The following is a 21,808-nucleotide window of genomic DNA, read 5'->3' as shown; positions in this document are numbered from 1 at the left end:
ACAAGTGTTTTTTGATGGGGCATTTCTGAATGACTTGAAAACTTGAATTTAGAGCTATGATTCTCCTAAGAGATGAAGGAATATCAGAAATAGAATCTTCGAGCAGCTTTGTCAAAAGAAACACTTTCACATGCCCCCTCGTCTTCCCAGTCGATAGTCCCGGTGTTGGGGGGAGGGGATCCTGATACTGAAGGGAGTGTGTAGCGGTCCCTCAGGGCTGCAAGAATCAGTGACACAGAAGAACAAATACGGAAAAATATTTTGTGGCAATAAGAAAGCAGTGTAAAAAAAATGCGGATTCTCATCTTGCTTTTTATTTCTTCTACTTTTACAAAACCATTGTTTCAAAACTTTCCTACAAAATTAAAAAAAAAAAGACACATACACGTGACATGCAGGAGATGAGAATAATGTTCCTCTAATACAAAAGCATTAAACAATATTTCAGGTGCTACACAGCACGTCTGGCACATTTATTTATTAAGACCGGAATCCTCAGAGTTAACCACTGCGATATTTTCTAATGCAGTATTATCGGTCGTGGAAAGTAATTTGCCTGAACTGCTCTCTTTTTCAGTCTCCTCCCAAGTAGTTGTCAGAGGCTTCCCGAGGGTTTCTGGAAGCATGAACGTTAGCACTCCACTCACGAAGGCCGAAGTCCCAACAAGCAACTAGAAGGAATTAAAAAAAGAATAAGTGACACATCGAGAAAGAAGGGTATCCTTCAAAGAATAGTCATTTCTGAACCTTTTTCAGAGGGCAACAGAATTGAATTTGACCTAACAGTTGTCATTTATTCCTCAGTGAGACCTTTTGGTTACTTATGCTGGTCCAGGGGTTCTTTAATTTGTTGACTAGGCTTAATCTGATCACTCATTAACCACCTACTAAATAAATCCCAGTTATTACCTGCATTATTACTCATGTAGGCACTGTCCTAGGAGCTACACAGGGGAAAAAAAGTCCCTGCCCTGTCTTCCCAGACTCCAGAGTCTCATGGGGAAACCCAGAGTCTTGGATTTGGACTTGACGGCCAGGGACTGTCTTAGTCAACCCTGCCCTGGCCCCAAAAATTGACATGCTATCAGCATCCAATAAATGGTGGGGAATGAATGAATGCATGTATGCACAAATGAATGTTTCAATGAACCAAAACCTACAGAATTTAGGGGGAAACAAAACAGAGGCAATGGAAACTAGCTGCTACTGTGGGGGAGGGGTGGGTCCAAGTGATTTCCTGTAAAAATTCAGTATTTCTTAACTTTCCAGGTTTTGACACATAAAAGGCAAACTTTTAGACTAGCACCAAGGTGTTTGCTTTTAAAAATGCAAATCACATTAAAAACTAAAGTCTGCACATCTATTCTCTGTTGATCACTATGTAGATTTTGGGTGGATTTTAGAACTAAATCTCTTTATGGTCTGTAAAAACTTTGTCCTTATATAATTTAAACCCCTTTAGCAAAAAATACTGCCCGGGAAGACCCCATAAAAATAAATTAAGGCACGGTTTTTCTGATAAATCTGCATACTTGGTGCTTTTACAGCCTCTGAGACACAGTGCAACTGTGACGCACTGTGAGGCCACATCACTAACAGACGTGACCCGGGAAGACGGTTCCTTACTTTCTTTGCAGAACGCTGACAACCTAAATCTAGAAATACATGAGTAAGCCTAGAAGCAGTAACAGAATCTAAAGTGACATTGCAAAGGACGTAGAAACCCCAGAAGAGCCCTCTGCCAGGGTCTGAAAAACACTGAATAAGTCTAAACAAGAAATAGAATCAAATGGAATACCCCAGACAAGAATGGATTTTCCTTTTTAACTTGGTGGTAAGAATAGTCAGGCACTAAACAAACTCAGAACACTCCATCTCCTCTCTCACTCTCAGCAGAAGACCTGGTCTCCCACGGCCCTTGGCCAGCTCCCCCAACCCCACTACAAGCATCCCAAACACCTCCCCCTCCCCCCACCCCTTCCCCCTCCCCCCTGCCCCCTCCCCCCCCCGCCCCCGCCTCCGGCAAGGAGGAGCCTTTGTCGCCTCTCACCTCCTCCTGCGGGTGGGAGGTGGAAGGGTGCCGGTGGGGTGGGGTCTTCCTCCATCAGTAGACCTCCCTTCTTACCCGCTGATTTGTTTTTTTGGAACGCATCAATTGGATCTAACTTTTTAAAAGATCTGTATTGGAGTATAGTTGATTTACAATGTTGTGTTGGTTTCTGCTGCACAGCAAAGTGGATCAGTTATACCTATACATATATCCCCTCTCTTTTAGATTCTTTTTGCCTATGGGTCATTACAGAGTATTGAGAAGAGTTCCCTGTGCTATACAATAGGTCCTTGTTGATTACTTTATATATAGTAGTCTCTATATGTCAATCCCAATTCTCACTGATGTTTGATCCTTTCCTTTCCACTGGCTAGCTTCCCTCGGTAAAAATAGAAGTTCTTGAGCCTCTTATAATTTCTGTACCCACTCTGCCCAGGAACTTGTATTTGCGACCTGTATGACCCTGGGCAAGTGACTTAACTTTCCTGCTCCTCAGTTTCCTTATCTGTAAAATGGAAATAATACTACTACCTGCCCCCAAAGGACTGTTGGAAGGATAAAATTAAGTAACACATTTAGGGCACTCAAAACAGGGACTGGCTTATGTTAAGGAGTCAATAAATGGTAGCTATCATTACTACTCTCAAGTCTTTTGAAACAAGCAAAAGAGGCCCTCTGCCTCAGCCCACACCCACTGCAGCCCCCAGCCCATCCTCTCCACAGCGCTCACTGCTTCTCCTTCCATCCTGCTTTTCATAGCATGGCCCACTCCCACCACCCACAGAAGCTGCTCTTCCCAGGCCACAGATTCCTAGCTGCCAAACCTGATGCACGTTTTCCTGTTCTGCTCTTTCTTAGCCGCTGTCCTGTCCTACCTTCCTCACCTGCCCTCCTCCTTTGGGGTTCTGGTCACCTCCCTGGCTCCCCAGCTGCTGCATCTCAGTCTCTGCCCTGGACCTCTCTTCCCATCAGGCTTTAAACGCCACCGTTCCCAGGGTTCTGCTCTTCAGTCTCCCTCATCTCTTCATAAGCTGACTCCCAAATCTGTACCTCCCATGGGGGTGTCCCCTGATCTCCAGACCTGCCTCCTGGATGCCTCCCCCAGCCTCTGCCGTCAAGCAGGTACCTCACATTCATCACCCACAATTCAAGTGCACTGTCCTTCCCCACCTCAACCTTGTTCCCCCTCCGGGTTCCCTCCAGCCCCGAGGACAACCTTCCCATCCTTCCAGCTGCCCCCCTCCACCATATGCAAACTCATCATGGGTCCTGTGGATACAACTTTTCCATCCTGTCCTCTCCAACCCACCTTTAGGTCTGAATGTTCTTCTGTTCTGCTCTCCTTTGAGATCCTGCCCATCTTTTCACCCATATCTCCTGGCTCCCTCAACCCACCCTGGGTGTTAGCAGTAATGCTTGCATCCAAACTCAAACTGGTCAAGTTCCTTTTCCCTCTAAGTTTTTGCCTTCCTGTTTCCTCGGCGTGGAACTCCCTTCTCTCCCCCTCCACCTTGCTGACTCTCACTGGCTCCTCCAGACACAGATTAAAGCCCCCTCCTCTGGGAAACCTCCCCTCTGGCCCTAGGCTCGGTTGGTAGCCCTCGCCTACCACCCCATAACCCCAGCATTTCCCTACCACAGCCCTCTTCTCTGGGGCTTCTGCCTTCTGCACCAGACTGGACATCTCTCAGGACAAATGCTGTTTCTTTCATCTCTGCTGCTTATCACCTAGCAGGGAGGCTAATTCAAAATCAACACTCAACCTTTGCCAAATGAGTTCATGAATACAAACAGGATATGAATTAGGTGTCCACTTTTTTTCCTTAGATTACTAAAAAAACGATGGTTGATAATAAAAGCAACAGAAGGAGTGATTTTCACGTGCTTCTTTTTGAAAGAGAAAATATAAGCTTATCTTCTAGATTACCATTCCTATTCCTCAAAATGAAAATACTGGCTCCCTAGGCAGTTTGACACCCATAAATAAGCTTAATGAGAAATTTAATAATTTATTTTTTACTCATTAAAAATAACAAGTAACATATACTACATCCAAAGGAAGTACCTTCACAGAATACTTTTGCAAATATACACAAGACCCTGCTGACAGAGGTTGTCCTGGGGAAGGGGGGACCAGGGTCAGGGTGGAGGAAAAACTTATTTCTCTGCATCCCTTTTAGGACTGTTTGTTTATTTGTTTGACCTATGCAAAAGGCATGGTATTTGGGTTTGAACCCAAGTTCTGTCACTTAAATAGGGATAACAAAAACAGTACCTGCATCCTGTGAAGACTACTTCTTGTAAAGCACTTAAAATAGAGCTTGTGGGCTTCCCTGGTGGCACAGTGGTTGAGAGTCTGCCTGCTGATGCAGGGGACGCGGGTTCGTGCCCCGGTCCGGAAAGATCCCACATGATGCGGAGTGGCTGGGCCCGTGAGCCATGGCCGCTGGGCCTGCGCGTCCGGAGCCTGTGCTCCGCAACGGGAGAGGCCACAACAGTGAGAGGCCCGCGTACCGCAAAAAAAAAACCAAAAAAAATAGAGCTTGTTACATAACAAGCACTATTTAAGTACCTGTTAAATAAAATTTAAAAACCCCTTTTAACTCTGTAGTCCATAATGGACCGTTATGGATGTTCTTTAAAAAAAATCTTTATTTGGTTTTAGTGATTTTATAGCAGTTTGCTTTTATAGATTTGTCTATCTTCTTCTGTGTGTCTTAGCTTATTTTTAAAAACATCTTTTCCATTTTTATCTTTTATTTATTTAACAAAGAACATAAAGTGCTAGCACAAAGGAGATGCTTCTGGAAAAGTCCGTGACCTAAAAAGAGTGGTGGATTCTCCAAAACTCCTTTCTGTGTAGGCCAGACCCAACGCCCCCAATTAAGCAAACGACTGAGTGCCTGTTACTGGGACACAAGAGAGAACCCTGCTGAGCCAATGATTCCCAAAGAGCAGACGCATACCACCTGTGTATACCAGGTGATTTTTTTTTTTTTTTTTTTTTTTTTTAAGGCCGTCTCAATTTGTTTTACTACTTATGAGATTGTTAGTGAATTTTAGAAAAACATGTTAACTAGTATAACACCCATGATTTCACTGTTATTGTTGTTTAGGGCAAAGCTAAATTTTAAAAGCCATTCTATTTGATTTAAAATATTAAGTAAATTATAGCATGAATGGCACGCAAGGTGAGAGAAATGCTCCGGTGGACTCAGTTGTGGGTACACAAAATGCCCTATCCTGCAAGAGTTCAACAATTTAACTGGGGGACAAAGACATACATGTGAATAATACAGCCAGACTGTGACAGCGGGCTGCGGAAAGGGTACACACGAAGTGCTATGCAGACCTGGGAAAGGGAGAGGTTGCATCACTGGATCTGGGTGGGCTTCTTAAAGAAGTGGAGTTTGCTCTGGTCTTAAAAGAGGTTTAGCTGCCTCATCTAAACCCCTAGAGCTTTGGGCCTTCCACTAGTTGTCCGGCAGAGGCAGTGCAGGAGGACGAACTAGGAATGAGGCAAGTGGGTCCAGCTCTGGTCTCATTTCCCCAGCCATGCAAGTCACAGCCACTAAAGCTCCAGGACACCCTCATCCAGAAGAACCTGGTGAGGCCGTTGCTCTCCACGAAGTCCAGGAAGACCCTGTGAAAGGGACTTCATAGACATACTGGGAAGAAATCACTGCCTTAACGCATCTTACGGTCCTGGGAGCCCTCAGGGCTCTGACCCAGATGGAGTGCAAGCTTCTGAGGCAGCCTGGATCCTAAAAGTTCTTGGATTTACCCCTCAAAAAGGAAAAAAAAAAAAAAGGTCTATATCTATCTACCGTAAAATATGATATAATTTTTTTAAATGCATAAAATAAATGCACAGTTTAAGAAATAATTATAAAGCAAACACATCATGGTCTTGATCACCCACAAGAAAACACTGCTTGCACCCCAGAAGCCTCCCCTTCTCTCCTCCACAGGTGGTCCTGGTTTAGTCAATTAGCCTTATCTGCTTTTCTGGTTTTAACATTACTTTCATGGCTACAGAATGTATAAAACTGGTCCCATTCTCTTAAAAAAAAAAAAGATACATGAAGTTTGTGGGGGGAGGAGCATTCTCTGCAGAGGGGGTGTTGGGGCAGAGGACGCCGGTGGGGATGAATGAGAACAGGGTGTGGAGAGGAGGGGGAAGTGTGTGAGGAAACAAAACAAAATAGGGAACATGGGCAGGGGGGTCAGTCTGGAAAGGCCATGAGTATCAGGCAGAGTTTGGGTTTTGCTCTGAAGGTGAGGGGCAGTTGTACCAGAGCTCCGGTTCAGCAAACTACTCTGATGGGGCCGGGGGCGTGTGCAGGGAAGGAACCAGAGAGGCAGGCGGTGATGAGGGGCTGGACTGGAGTAGGTGAGTAGGCTGGTTGTGAGAGAGAAGGAGAGGACTCGGTGTCGTGGGTTGGAGGGGGTGGGAGAATAAAAAGTTGGTGCTCGAGTGTCACGCTGCAGGCCACAGACTCCTACCGCAGAGGGGAGACGGGTGGAGGAAGTGCAAGTCACCGGCCGGCTGGGTTTGGGAAACGGTGAAGCTGTTTAGTCACCCAGGGAGACTATCCATGGGGCTAGTGGGTCTGCTGCTTGGAAGAGAAGTCAGAATCAGGAGAGGTCACCGCGCGCAGGGACTGAAAAAGAGAGCCAGAATGGCTCTTGGAGAATGAAGCAATCAGAAGACAGGAGCACAGGAGAAGCCCCAGAGGGAACAGCCTAGAGAGAACGAGGACAAAGAAGTCCCGGAGAGGGAGCCTGGAGGGGGAGGGAGGGCCGGCCCACCCAGGGCTCTCCCCTTGGTGGTGCAGCCCCTCAGGCCACCCCCCACATTCCGCACTGTCCGCATTTCCCTGCCCCCTCCCCTCCCCTCCCCCCATCCTCTTCCTGACCCGGGTGTGTAACAGTGGTCCGCGTGGTTTCCCAAACTCTCAGCCCGGCCACGAGGACACGTGCAAACTGCACAGAACCCCTCGCACACTTCATAACCAGGAGGACGGCTCACACTGCCGGAGCCAGGAGGAAGCACGCAGGCAGCCTTGCCTGTGAAGAGCCCCTCAAGTTTCGGGGAAGCTGGAAACCACAGATCCCTACACCTCTCCGCCAGACACCACTGGGTCCTTCCGGGAGCAGCAGCCTCCAGAACTGGCCTTGACCAGCCGTCACACGGTGAGAACACAGAGGCAAGGGCTGGGGGTGGGAGGCAGCCTGCGGATCCAGACAGAGGGGCGCCGGCTGAGAGACCAGAGACCAGAGCTCTCCCTGCGCAGTCCCGGCTTCACAATGTGCTGAGCAGAGGCCCTGCTCTGGCTGGCAGAGCTGCGACTAACAGCTCACAGCCGGAGGCGGGGCGGGATGGGGAAGAGGGGGAGAAGGCAATCAACGAACAAGAAAAACAGCAACCCACCACCCTACTTACCAGCTGGTGAGCTGTTAATTAGGTTTCTATAAACCCCCATAACCGAATTATAAATTGGCTTCCAATAAATAAAAATATAGAAGGCAGTCAGCTCTTCTGCCTCGCTGCTATCTCAGTAAAGTTCTATCAACTGATGAACACCTGTGGCATGAAGATCCAAAAGCTGGAGAGGTAAATGCAGAATGGGGCCGCGATGCTCCCCACACGGCCCACCGTGCTGCCACTCCCCACAGCCAGCGACCTGGAAACGCGGAGAGGATTAATACAGCAGCAAGAACAGAAGACAAGAAAGGCACAGGTTGCAGAGAGTGAGGGAACAGCTGCCCAGAGCCCCTGTCCACCCTTCCAGCAGAGAATAAATAGTAAAACTTAGCTTAATATACTTGGAAATAATTTTACTTTAATTTTTAAAGAATCGTTCATGATTTATATTCTCATTCTGTGAAACAGCAGTGTAAACAAACATGCAGATAATTCAAGACAATTCAAGACCAAAAAAGCAGGGAAACCAATCAGCATCAGCTATGCAGATGAGGCCCTTACATATGCTCATTGAGTCTAATATTGCGGATAACATCAGTCTTGTAGAGCAGGAGTTTATTTGGGGTATGGAGTGGGGATTTGGGAAACTGAAAGATTTATATCTATGGAACATCCTATTTCAATTTTTTAAAGTCAAGCAATATCTTAACGTGCTTTCCTTTAAAAGTTATTTAAACCTTATAGAATGTCTAGTAGGAAGCAAAGAATGTGCCTTCAACATGAATAAGTATCTCTTATTAAGCTGAGGAGAAAGGCCCCAGGAGAAACCAAACCTGCCACACAGCTTGATCTCAGCCTTCTAGCCTCCACAGCTGTGAGAAAATTCACTTCTGTTGTTTGAGCCCCTCAGTCTGTGGTGCTTTGTTATGGCAGCCCTGACAAACTAACACAACTGACATCAGGACATCAAGAGATACAACCTGAGAAAATTAGCCTTGAGTCGATGTAAGTCGACTGTGTTTGAGACTTAAAATGGTTTTAGGATAATAAGAGTGTTATTTCAAAACAAGTTCTCTAATATCCTTGCTAATGACGTATAGACAAAGCCTCAGATTCAGAATTAGCGTCATCATGTAACCCCCCCATAGCTCGGAGCTCCAGTAACTTCTACGGAAAGAAAGCATTTATACTCAAAGGCCAGATGAAATCAAATGACACATAAGTGAAAGATAACAAGAGAACAACAGAAAAATAAGTAACTCTTACCTTACAGTGGTTGGATACATCTCTGCTGTATAAAGGTATATAAGGCCAAACGCTGCCCCTATGGAAAATTTTCCAGCCATAGTTGCCACCACACACCAAACATGGTAATCCTGAAAAAATATATATTAGCAAAATAGACCATCATTTTGTCATCAAGTAATATTTTTAAAAGAAAAATAGAAAATCATTAAAATTATTACTTAAAACTTTCTAATTCTCCAGTATTTTCCAGAACAATGAAGAGTTTTATTTTGTAAACTCAACACATAGTCTGCAAAAGCTTTCCATCTTTATGAAATTTAGAGGAAAGTTTTATTGTGCCTCCCTGCAGCCTTGGAGATTTCAAATTACTAAATAAGAAAAGCTATTTGGGGAGAGACACTTTGGAATGAGACCCTCCCAGATGGTTTCTGCTGTTGTCCCTGACATGTTCTATTTCCTGCAGTGGTTCTCAGAGACCTCCCACAGTCGATCTTTTCTCTCCTCCTCTGTCTGCCAGATGGGTGTTGAGACCCAGGTGACCTTGGAGCTCATGTGTGAGGAGTGGCAGCACCTCTGTCAACCCGAGTCCCTGAATGATTCCATGGAGCCAAACACCCCCTTCACCACTCCCACAGCCACCAACGAGGTACACCCACATCGAACTTTCTATGAGCAAGAAATAAATGTCTATGATGTGAAGTTACTGAGATTTGGTGGTGCCTCTACTAAGGCAACCAGTGTCACCTTGTCACCTTAATTACTATTGTAGACGATATTTGTTGAATGAATTAATGGGACTTAAAATTTTTGTATTGTGTTGACATTACCATTTGGAGAGAAGTTTTATTAGAGGGGAAAAATTTGTGGCTAAGGGTTAGTACTCTATTTCTAGAAATCCCCATCAGCCACTTTCCTGTCTTCCACATTGCCGCTGGGGCTTAACCACCGTAGAACCTGAAGGTTCTAGGGTTTCCCTAAATCTTCACCGCTCAAAGACAGCTGCCATTAACTCAACAAATGTAACTGCAAGCTACTTAAAAACACAAACAAAAAGGGTGTGGATGAAGCTCCCTCAAATTGGCAGAGACCTCCTCGTCTTAAGCAGTTTTAACTGATGTGTATCAGTTGTATATATCAATCACCTGGAAACGTCAATACATAAAACATTTGATTCACCAAACCTGATAATTAAGTGAAGCGTTACTATAAAAGGCAGTCACTGGTTAGCTTAAGTTAAATTTCAAACAATATGCAAAACTTAAAATGCCTTGATCTAAATGTTGAGATACTATTGCTTAATAATTATTAAATCGATTTAAAACAAAGTATTTAAAAGTATTGTTATAGTGACCATATTTTCCATATTGAGAATGAAAATACAGGTTTTCCATTTTGGGGGGAAAGAGAAGAGCACTTCTGGGCGCAAGAGGTATGCTAGGGGATGGAGTTTGCCAAAATACAGGAATGTGAAAGTCGTTTCAGTAGTTTATGGCACTGTTTCTCACTAAGAAATTGAATTTTAAAAACAAGACCCTCGGGGGATTTATGCACACTAGAAATTGGAAACTACTAACCTACCACAGTGGAGAAAAAAAAACCACAAGCCTACTTCAACTGGAACAATCCTGAACATAAGACATATCATATCTTTCAGCTGTCTCCATGGCTCCCTCCCTCCTTCAGGTTTCTGATCAAACATCACCTTCTCTGAGAGGCACACCATCCTCAATCACCTTAGATAAAATAAAATTGTTCACATGTGCCTTCCCCCTCCATACACAGTCATTCTCCATCCCTCGTCCTATTTTGTTTTTTTTATTATACTCAGAGAAACTTGACTTACTGCACATCCTCAGCACCTAGAAAAGAACCTGGCACATACTAGATGCTGGATAGATCTCTCATGAATGAATAAAAGTTTAAGATGACGATAATTACTGGAAGGTGCAATCTACTCTTCTCACTCAGGATGGTCATGTTGGCAAAATACAACCGTGGCCATCTCTCGGAAGTGGGATTATAGGCTTTTCCCTCTACCCCCGCCCCACATTCCTTTTTTTCCTTAAATTTTCAACTATCTGTGTAACAGAGAAAGAATCACTGTTAAAGAAAACATTTAAAATACTATGTACAGCATATACTCTATCCATATGTCTTAATTCCTCTTCATATTCATAAGCTGAAAATGCTCCCATCACACTGTCATAGTATAACTAACCATTCCCTAAATAAAACATAAAGTAACTCACCTTGGGGATCACCAGAATCACACCATTGGTCACTGCACTTGAGAGAAGGGAGAAAACCAGAATGCTTCTTCTCCCCACATGGTCCATCCCGAAGCACACAAAGATGTAGGCAGGAATTTCCACGGCACCTGTCATGGAGCAAAATGATACATCTCAATAGCCACAGTGTCCAACTGAACAAGGGGACCCTGCCTTCTAACAAGGGGACCCTGCCTTCTAAAGAGCTTCCCTATGCCACCCAAAAGGAATGGTCAGCCCTCTCTCTGCTGCCAGGGGCTTCTAAGAACTATCTAACAACTGCCTGAGAGGCAGCAAGTCCCACGACTTTTAAACTCACTGGAGTGGGCAGGATGTTTGCTGTGACGTGCACTAACGCTCACATAATCTGCCTAGCACTTATCCCCTGTCTTCGGAATCTTATCCCAGACTAAGCAGGAAGCTCCCCAGGACACAACACAGTGACTGGAGCATGGGCTGGTTGAATGAATAAATATGTAAATTAATAGGCAACATTGATCTTTTTTGACCTTTGGCTTCTTCTGCTTGGCAGAACTATGGGGAAATGTTTGTACTGTAACTTCGAACATAGCAATTAAAGTAGAAAATTCAGTGCCAGCTTTTCATCTATCAGCCAGAATGCATCAGGGAGCAAGCAAGAAGTTCTCTCAGCAAAACTGACCAAACCCAATAATAGCCTTTGAGAAACTGTCACTGTTTACTAGCCTAGCTTGTCCACGTAATTCAAAGGTCTGTTCTTTCGACCCTCCGGAGCTTGCCTAACCCCAGGACACTACCCACCACTGCCTTTTAGGACTGATGTGCATTTTCCCATTCAACTACAGAATGCTGCAAGCACCTGGACCGGCAGGTCTGGGTCTACATGTCTCTTACAATTTTGGGAACATATCTCTGCAGGTGGACACATATTTTCTGAGTTAATATTCTTAGCAGTACATCAGAAATTAAACTCAGTTGCAGCTGCTCAGAAAAAAAGACCAAAAAAAATGGCTGGGCAAAGACAAAAAAATAACATTCTGAGCCCCATTGGAGAGACAGCCTCCCTCCTTTTCATTAACATGGAAAATAAACAACTCCAGAGAAAAGGCCTCCCTTTCACGGACCCTGCTGTAGGGTCCATGCCTCCAGGCCCGAACAGTAGGTACATCTATTACTCTACTCTTTATTTTGCTTGTTTGTTTATCAAACACTTTTCAAGGTCAAATAAATCAATGATTCCCATGAGAACCTCATGGGAATAGGCCTGGATTATTACCCCCACTTTCCAACTCAGATTAAATGACTTGAGCCCAGTGAGTAAGTGACAGCTCAGGGACTGGTCTTTGGGAACCAAGGCCCCTTTCCTGCAACCTCCCTCCCTCATGTCTGGTTCCCTCCACGTCTGACTCAGGGCTCCCCTCTCTACAGCACTGTGTGCAAGGCCAGCAACCGACTTCCTGGAGTCTAGCAAAGCTGCACAGCAACTGGGAAACAGCTGAAGAGACCTTTTAAAGTACATTCCACCTTGATGTTTCTTGAGTTGTTGTATAGATGCTGCATCTAAATTTTGACTTGACTATGTCTGGGATAGAAATGGTGCAACCAATGAGGCCCAATCTGTCTGGGATTAGGACCATGTGCCCTTATCTTCTTTACTTTATAATGTATAACCCCATTCTGCTCCTGTCTCCACATAACCTCAAAGATATGTCTTCAGGCTACTGTAGCGCTTATCACCTGCAAGTAGCACAAAACCTAAGCTGAAATTCCCACCAGCACCAAACCATCTCAGGAGATGAAAACTTGTGCAAAAATTTCACAGCACGGAAGTGTTGACTAGAATCACCTCTCAGGCAGAGGGCTGCTGGCAAGGATAATGACCTGAAAAATCAAAGGCGGTGGAGACTATAAAACCATGGTATTTTTCTCGGAAAGATTTTTATATTTACGAGATTGCCCGGTTTCTTGAGAATTTACATCTCCATCAAAATTAAGACTATAGCATAAAGATCGAAAACTCCAGCACTCCTAAGCTTCCCCATGCCACACCCCACCCTACTTCATTCTCCTATCATTTGCTGCTCTGTTCTACGAATACTGCATCCTTTCTCCAATTGACACATAGAATGTGTTTGAAGTCAAGATAGGCTCTTTTTACAAACTTGTTGGTCTGCCCAAAGAAAGAGTAAAGTTTTTTTCTTAAAATTACTTCTCTCATAATTTCTGCTGAGCTATAATAAACAAAAACAGTGTCTCATTAGAACACTTTAATGAGAAGGGATGTTAGCTATGTATAAAAATTTTAAAGCAAACTTTTCTGGGGATAATATCAAATACAAGCAGCCTACACGGAAGTAACCAGCTGGACAAATGCATTTCTGATAATTCTCTCGTGTCTGGTGTGAATTTGGTTTACCCTAGGAGTCACACCTCAAGCTATCACAGCAGTATCTGAAGCTATTTTAACCTGCTACTGAATTAAAAGAAGCATGACAACATAAGTTACAGTTGCATGTATTTAGGTTATTTTACTGACTAAAATTCCTAAATTAAGGACATTCGAAGGTAGAAAGATACCAGAAGATCTCCAAGACATGTTAAATATTAAAAGGAATGCAACTTGCAAAGAACAGTATGTAGTGAATAATCTCATTTATGTTAAAATATAAAACGTTTATCTGCACAAATGTATGGAGATGCATAAAAAGAGATCTGAAAGTACAAGCCAAAGTTTATAGAAGTTACCTCTGAAAGATAGTTCTGAGATGGCAATGGGCTTAAAGAAAGGAAGCAAACAAGGAGAAGAGGCAGAAGAGGAAGAAGGGACTCAAGTCTTCTGTTTGCATTTTTTTAAAAGAGAATATATACATGTGTAACACTAAAAGAGACCATAATCATGTAGTTGGCAGTATTGTTCCTGGTAGAAAAAAAGACAATAGAAACATTCTCAAAACTTGGTAGAAATTTCACTTCACGGCTACAACTTAAATGTAATTTAACCACTTACCCATGAGGAAGAGATTTAAATATTCGTTGCCTCCCAAATTAACAGAATTCAAGGAGAAGGTGTAGAACCCAAAACACCCTGTGAACCAAATCAGCCAAACAATAAGTGTCCTTGTTCCAATACTCCAGTCATAAAACAGATCTGATAGGGTGTGCTTCTCAACTTGAGAGGGCTTATTACCAGCAGAACCATTGTGATCCAGTGATAAAAGTTCTGACAGTTTACAGGATCTCGTCCTATTCCACTTGGCCATCGTATCAATTACTTTTTGTGCTTCTTCATATTTTCCCTCTGAGAAAAGCCAAAAAGGTGTCTCTGGGAGCATCCAACAGCACAGGACAAAGGGGACAGTCACTGTGGAGAGGACTATCTGATAGATCCACCAGGTCCTGACCAAGTAGCCCGTCAAAGCCACCACCATGGTTCCAAAAGCAAAAAAGGAATGCAAGTGGATGGATGCCCACGTCCGAGACTTCATGCCGACAAATTCTGTCACATAGACAAACACCACCACGAGATAGCCACTTCCAGACTGCAAAACAAAGCAGGGAGGGTGGTCCAGATTTAAGGTCACACACATAACTACTAAGGAGTCAAATCTCTCTGCAAATCACACATAGGCAAGAAAGAAAATGACAAAGCATTGTTTTCTGAAACCCGTATCATGTTTATACAATGGCGTTTAATCCGATCCATCCTTCTTCTTTAAATGGGTCCTTTCATCTTCCCACACCCTGTCCACCCCAAATGGCAAAACTTGAGTGGTTATGCATGATATAAATGTTAGACACTGCCTTTTGCTTCATTTAAATATTCCTTCACAGTGTGAATTTATGTCTCAGCTCCTTGCAAATGTGTGTATCAATTCATCTATATAGAGAAGAGCCTTATTATCAAATCCTAAATTTTAAATGGGGACAATTTATGGTAACTAGTGAGAAGAAAAAAGATTTGATAAAAACTTCATTTTGACAGGCAATAGCAATAACAACAAAACAACCAGACAAACTGCACTTCAGGGAAATTCAGAATTTCTGTGCATCAAAGGGCACTATCACCAGAGTGAAAAGCCAACTTACGGAATGAGATATATGCAAATCATGTATCTGATAGGAGACTAACATCCAGAGTATGTAGAGAACTCCTAAAACTCAACAATAAAACAAACCCTTACAGGATATTTGGTTCTGTCAGAAACATCCACAAAACATTTGGTCCACACCAAAAGGTCCTTGAAATTTGCTCCTATCCAAAACATCCACGAGCATATTTGGTCTATGTCAAATGGTTTTGGACAGGACCAAATATCAAGTACCTTTTGGCCTGGACCAAATGTTTTATGGATGCTTTGGACAGGACCAAACGTCTGCTAACCAAACAAACAATCAAATTCAAAAATGGATTTTTTCAAAGAAAATACAGGAATGGCAAATAGCACACAAAAAGATGCTCAGCATTACTAATCATTAGGGAAATGCAAATCAAAATCACAGTGAGATGCCACCTCATGGCCATTAGGATGGATAGTATCAAGAAAACAAACAAACAAAAAATAACAAGTGTTGGTGAGTATGTGGAGAAATCAGAACCCATATGCACTATTGGTAGGAATGTAAAATGGTACAGCTGCTATGGAAAACAGTATGGGAATTCCTCAAAAAATTAAGAATATCATTACCATATGATCCAACAATCCTATTTTGGGAATATACCCAAAAGAACTGAAAGTGAGATCTCAAAGAAATATTTTTATACCCATGTTCATAACAGCATTATTCACAGTAGCTAAAATGTGGAAGCAAGCCAAGCATCCATCAACAGATGAATGGATAAGCAAAATGTGGTATATACATACAATGGAGTATTACTTAGCTTTAAAAAAGGAATATTCTGACATATGCTCCAACATGAATGAACTCTGAGGACATTATACCAAGTGAAATAAGCTAACTCCAAAAAGACAAATACTATGTGATTCCATTTTTATGAGGTACCTAGAGCAGTCAAATTCATAAGACAGAAAGCAGGATGGTGGTTGCTAGGGGTCGGGGGGGAAGAGGGAATGGGGAGTTATTGTTTAATGAATATAGAGTTTCAGATTTGCAAGATGAAAAGAGTTCTGGAGATGGATAGTGGTGATGCTTGCACAACAATATAAATGTACTTAATATGTACTGAACTATATGCACTTAAAAATAGTTAAGATTGGGGCTTCCCTGGTGGCGCAGTGGTTGAGAGTCCGCCTGCCGATGCAGGGGACACGGGTTCGTGCCCCGGTCCGGGAAGATCCCACATGCCGTGGAGCAGCTGGGCCCGTGAGCCATGGCCGCTGAGCCTGCGCGTCCGGAGCCTGTGCTCCCCAACAGGAGAGGCCACAACAGTGAGAGGCCCGCATACCACAAAAAAGAAAAAAAAATAGTTAAGATGGTAAATATTGTTATGTGTATTTTACCACAATAAAAAAAATGGGGGAAAAAACTTTATTTTGAAAATAAGCCTATCTTTTTTTTTTAATAAATAAATAAATTTATTTATTTATGGCTGCATTGAGTCTTTGTTGCTGTGTGTGGGCTTTCTCTAGTTGCGGTGAGCAGGGGTGGGGGGGGTGCTACTCTTTGTTGCGGTGCACGGGCTTCTCATTGTGGTGGCTCCTCTTGTTGCAGAGCACTGACTCTAGCCACCCGGGTCAGTAGTTGTCGTTCGCGGGCTCTAGAGTGCAGGCTTCAGTAGTTGTGGCACATGGGCTTAGTTGCTCCGCGGCATGTGGGATCTTCCTGGACCAGGGATCATACCCGTGTCCCCTGCATTGGCAGGCAGATTCTTAACCACTGCACCACCAGGGAAGCCCCCCAAAATAGGCCTGTCTTTAATTTAACAAAATTTAGATTATAATAACAATATGTGACCCCTCATGGAATAAACAAAGAATGAAACAAATGATGGATTTTTTTGTGTGTGTGTGGAGGGGGTGGTGGTGAAAGGATTAGAATTTTTCCTACAAAATTATTTCACATTTGACTTTTATAAAACAAATCGTAAAATTAATTTTTGCAAAATTATTCTAGAGTGCCACTGATTTCTCCAAAGGCCTCTCTTAATCCTTTGATATTTGAATCATACTCTTTTGAAGGCTCATCTTGTCATTATCCTTGTGGATGTTAATTTCTTCAAAAGTTAACTGGTTTCTATATGGGAAAAGAATCTAAAAAAGAGTAGATATATGTGTATGTATAATTGATTCACTTTGCTGTACGACAGAAACTAACACAGCATTGTAAATCAACTATACTCCAATAAAAATTAATTAAAAAAAAAAAGTTAACTGGTTTATCTCTGCCAGATCCCAATTGGTCAAGGGATCTGTGTAGGATTCAGGCAGTTTTCCCCCACTGCTTTCAAAGACTTTCTGTAATCTAGAATCTTTTGTAAGATCTGCAATTTCACTTTGCGTCAGAGTCGCAAAGAGGCTAGCCTACTAGCAGTAAGCAGAGAGGTGCTTGATGGGGACTATTGTACTAATGGTCAGTTTCATATTTTGTGGCAACAGCTTTTATTTCCCCACGAAACCTTGTAATTGCAAGACTCAATAACGAACCCTGATAATGAGGACTCCCATACTGAAGAATCCAGTTGTTTGGTAAATTTAAACCTTCAAATACTACACATTTCCCCATTAAAGTAAGTTATAACATCAGTCCCCAAAATGTTTTTTTCATGCCAGTTCTTTTTGTGTTCACTCCCACTTCCTACTGGTTACTTCTGTCACTGGGTTCAAACAATCCATTGCACAACTGCCTAAATAATTCCAGAAGCCTCCTTGACACCATTCATACCTGTCACCTCTACTAATAACACTCTATTCTTCACATCTACCCTGACCCCACCCCGAACATAGCAGCCAAAATGACCACTTCACCCCTGAATTCACTGAACTCCTTCAGGGAATTCCCATTGCCTTTATGAAACCAGGCAAACTGTCATCCTACAAGGCCCTGCCTCGTCCTCTCTCTCTCCTTCAGCCTTATCATGCATTTCACCTCCTCTCTATTCTCCAGGCATCGGGACCTTCAGTTTCTTCACGTCTCAGGGCCTTCTCACTTGTTGCTGCCTCTGCCTGGAAGGTTCTTCTCTCATCCACCCCTCAGACTAAAAGGCCCCTGACTCTCCAGACTCTCCATCCCATCCCCCGCTGCGGGACCCCCTCCACTGTTAGTCCTCCATCGTCAACATTGTATGGGTTTTTAAAATGGACCGTCAGTGTCTTGACTTGCCCTACGATGTAGGGATACTGAAACAGCCTGGTCAGGTTTACTTAGCATTACACTCTGTAGGCAGATCCATAAATGTGCTGAGTGAATGAATCTGCCTGCATCTTCCCTACTCAAAATTGTATCACAAATACATTTCCTATAAAAACCAAAGGAAGGAGCCACAGAAAATTAAGGCCACATTTTACAGATGTATTCTATGGGTGGCCTGTCTCATTTTCTTGGCTCTGGAAATCAACTCATGGTATTTTGCAAGACTGAAACAGATATTTTTAGAATTATCCTCTTAAATCTTCCAAAAGAGGGCTCCACACCCTCTCAAGTCCTGTCTGTGCCTCTGTTGTACCATCATTCTCACCAGAAGGTCTCTTATCAAATCTCACTCTGTAGCTACAGAGCCATTTCCTCTTATTCCATCCTCAGTGGAGACAGAACCGCTGGTTGTTATCTTTTGTATTAAAAACTCTCTACATACCTAGATATATATACATTTTTTTAAGATGCAACACCTTCAATTCTCCTAAATTTTTTTTAATGCATCCTCCTATCCTTGGCCATCTGTGTGGCCTTCTAGGAACACTTCCCAGCCATCGATGAAGACTCCAAAAGAGAATACACCACCTTGCCCTCTGAGGGGGTGCAGTGACCTCTTCTTCTGAGACTGAAGTCCTTGGCTTCTCTCCAGACCCTTGGATCATCCATTCTGGTGAGAGGGGATGCATGCCCTGCTCTGTGTTCAGCAAGATCACAAGCTCTCCCTGAAGATAAAACTTCACCTGGTTATCCTTGACCAGTGACCTCCAAACAGAACCACTGCTGCTGTTGTTTGGTAGTTTGGAAGCTGTCTGGAAGCCTCACCAAGTGTGCAAACAGCTTCCTCACTCTCTGGTCCACTTCCAGTAATAGCACCCTTGTAGGGAGTGCCAAGTCCGTGCCAGGTACTGAACTGTGGATGCTTACATGAATCCTGGTAACAGCCCAGTGAAGCAGGTATTATTTTCTACAGTTTATAGATCAGAAATTAAGGTTTGAAGAGGATAAGGTGTTTGCCCAAGGTCATACAGTTGAGAAGCCAATACATGACAAAGCTGGGATTCAAACTCATGCCCTTTCCACTCTACTCCCCTGTTCCCCATAACAGAAATGCCCGATGCCTTCTTGTTCTCATTCTTCCTGCACATTATACAAATGACTTTCTTAACAATACAACTGAACCTTCTGTTTGGCTCATGCATACAAAGCCTGACTAGACCCATACAATTGCTCAGAAGTAAAACAATTTGTAGCGATTATTTGTAATGGCTACAAATGATGAATTTTTTTTCTTTCTTTCCCCTTATGCCTTCCTCTCTCCCTCTTGTTCTCCCTGTCTCCTCTCTCTCTTTTGCTTTAGAGTATCGGCTAGAATCCCCAGTACAATGCCAAGTGGAAGTGATGTTCCACAAATCCTTGCTGTTAGCAATCATGGAATGTGGATTACCTGTCAGGCATTGAGTCAAATGTAAAGTTTCTGCCTACTAAGCAACAATTTTTCATTTTAATGAGTTTCATTCTAAGCATAGGACACTAATATTCTACAGGAAGACTTCTGCGGTGGAGTGAACAAAGATTAGTCCTTGATCTCTCTCACTAGATTCTAAATGAACAAGACTAAGAGAGTTAAGGTTGAATATAAAAGTCCTGCAGTGGAATTAAAGAGGCAAAACAAAACAAAACAAAACAAACAACAACAACAACCCAACTCACGATAGCAAGAAGGAAGCGTGCGACTATGAAGCTGTAATAATCAAACGTGAATGCCGCTGCTATGCCAAACAAAAATACACCAGTGCTCGTGGCCCACAGGACAAGTCGTCTTCCTGCCCTGAAAAATAAGAATTACACAGAGGAAGGAGCAAGGTGTGGCTGCAACAGTTGAAAACATCCACCCTAATTCATGAAAGATAAGTGCTACCTATATTTTAGTAGCTTATGTATCAATATTTGATTGTTGTTACTCATTCATTTATTTTGAGCAAATCGTGAGTTAACACATGATTTCTTCAAGAGGCCAGTTTTTCAGTGGACTGGTCTCCACCTGATCTGCTCATATACACACTCGATCACTCTGGGTGGTCCCCAAAGGACCACCTAACCTGAGATTGGGAGCAAGGAGAGGGAAGATTTGTCCTTTCCCTGTCAGGACCTGCTCTGTGACCTGTTGGATCATCTTCTCTGTTGGGCTGGCTCAGCCCACCAAGGGGAGACAACTCTTACTAAGGCCCTCTAAAAACAGAAGTCTGGCTACATTCTGCTACTAGAATAAGCTGCTTACTTGCCCTATATTTTCATAATTGGGAAGTGCATTTCTTTGCCTAAAAAGCAAACAAATAACAATTATATGCCTGCAGACTTAAAAAAACATGAGATGTAATTCACATGCCATAAAGTTCAACCTTTTAAAGTACACAATTCAGTGGCTTTTAGTGTATTCACAGAGTTGCGCAACTCTTACTACTATCTAGTTCCAAGGCATTTTCATCACTCCAAAAAGAAACCGCACCCAGGAGTCATCATGCCCCATGCTCTGCTCCCTCTAGCCCCTGGCAGCCCCTAATCTGCTTTCTGTTTTTACAGAGTTGCCTATTCTGGACTCTATACATAAATGGAGTTGCCCAGTATATAACCTGGCTTATTTCACTAAGCATTATGTTTTAAATCTTCATCCATGTTAGAGTCCTTCATTCCTTTTTATGACTAAATAACATTCCATTGCATGGCTAATACCACCTTTTGTTCATCCATTCATCAGTTGATGGACACCTGGATTGTTTCCACTTTTTGGGCTATTATGAATAATGCTGCCATTAATATTTGCGAACAAGATTTTGTGTAAAGTTATGTTGCAATTCTCTTGGATATATACCTAGGGGTGGAATTGCTGGGTCATAAGCTACTTTATGTTTAATGTTTTGAGGGACTGCCAAACTGTTTTCTAGGATGGCTGCCCCAGTTTTACAATCCCACCAATTTCTCCACATCCTTGGCAACACTTGTGGTTGCCTGTCTTTTTGATTATAGCCATTCTAGTGAGCAGAGGTTATCCCACTGTGGCATTGATTTACGTTTTCCTAATGATTAATGATGTTGAGCATTTTTATATGTGTTTTTTGGCCATTTGTATATATTCTTTGGCAAAATATCTCTCCAGATCATCTGTCCGTTTTTAAATTGGGTTATTTGTCTTCTTACTGTTGAGTTATAAGTGTTCTTTATATATTCTAGATACTAGACTATCATTAGACATGTGATTTGCAGATATTTTCTCCGTGAGATGTCCCTGACAGATAATTGTAAGGCAAAAAAAAATACAGTCCTAAGATTCCAACCAACAGGCTTGCCCAGTGCAGCAGTATGCAAGCAAACTGGAAACTGTCACTTTTATGGCCTCAGCCTTCTCTGCTCCCACATGCATTAGTTGGGATTGTGGGCCCTGCACATAAATGTTCCCAATCTCATTTGAGCCCTGAATGTCATTTAAAACTATTCTTCATCCATCCCTAATCAACCCCCTGTACCACC

At 42.9% G+C, this 21,808-nt stretch overlaps 1 protein-coding gene across 1 annotated transcript in view; it reads right to left on the bottom strand.

The window, feature by feature from the left end:
* Positions 1-298: 298 nt before the first annotated feature.
* SLC22A16 (solute carrier family 22 member 16) overlaps positions 299-21,808 on the bottom strand; it is a 33,344-nt gene continuing 11,834 nt past the window's right edge. The window contains exons 3-8 of the mRNA XM_032651518.1: positions 19,994-20,111; positions 13,980-14,511; positions 10,976-11,103; positions 8,745-8,854; positions 7,638-7,737; positions 299-671 (exon numbers count right to left, since the gene is read on the bottom strand). Coding sequence (XP_032507409.1) covers positions 474-671; positions 7,638-7,737; positions 8,745-8,854; positions 10,976-11,103; positions 13,980-14,511; positions 19,994-20,111 — 1,186 coding nt within the window. The 3' untranslated portion in view covers positions 299-473. The remainder of the gene's footprint in view (positions 672-7,637; positions 7,738-8,744; positions 8,855-10,975; positions 11,104-13,979; positions 14,512-19,993; positions 20,112-21,808) is intronic.

The sequence above is a fragment of the Phocoena sinus genome, chromosome 12 (assembly GCF_008692025.1).
Source record: "Phocoena sinus isolate mPhoSin1 chromosome 12, mPhoSin1.pri, whole genome shotgun sequence".
NCBI lineage: Eukaryota > Metazoa > Chordata > Mammalia > Artiodactyla > Phocoenidae > Phocoena > Phocoena sinus.
This window is presented reverse-complemented; position numbering and strand designations above follow the sequence as displayed.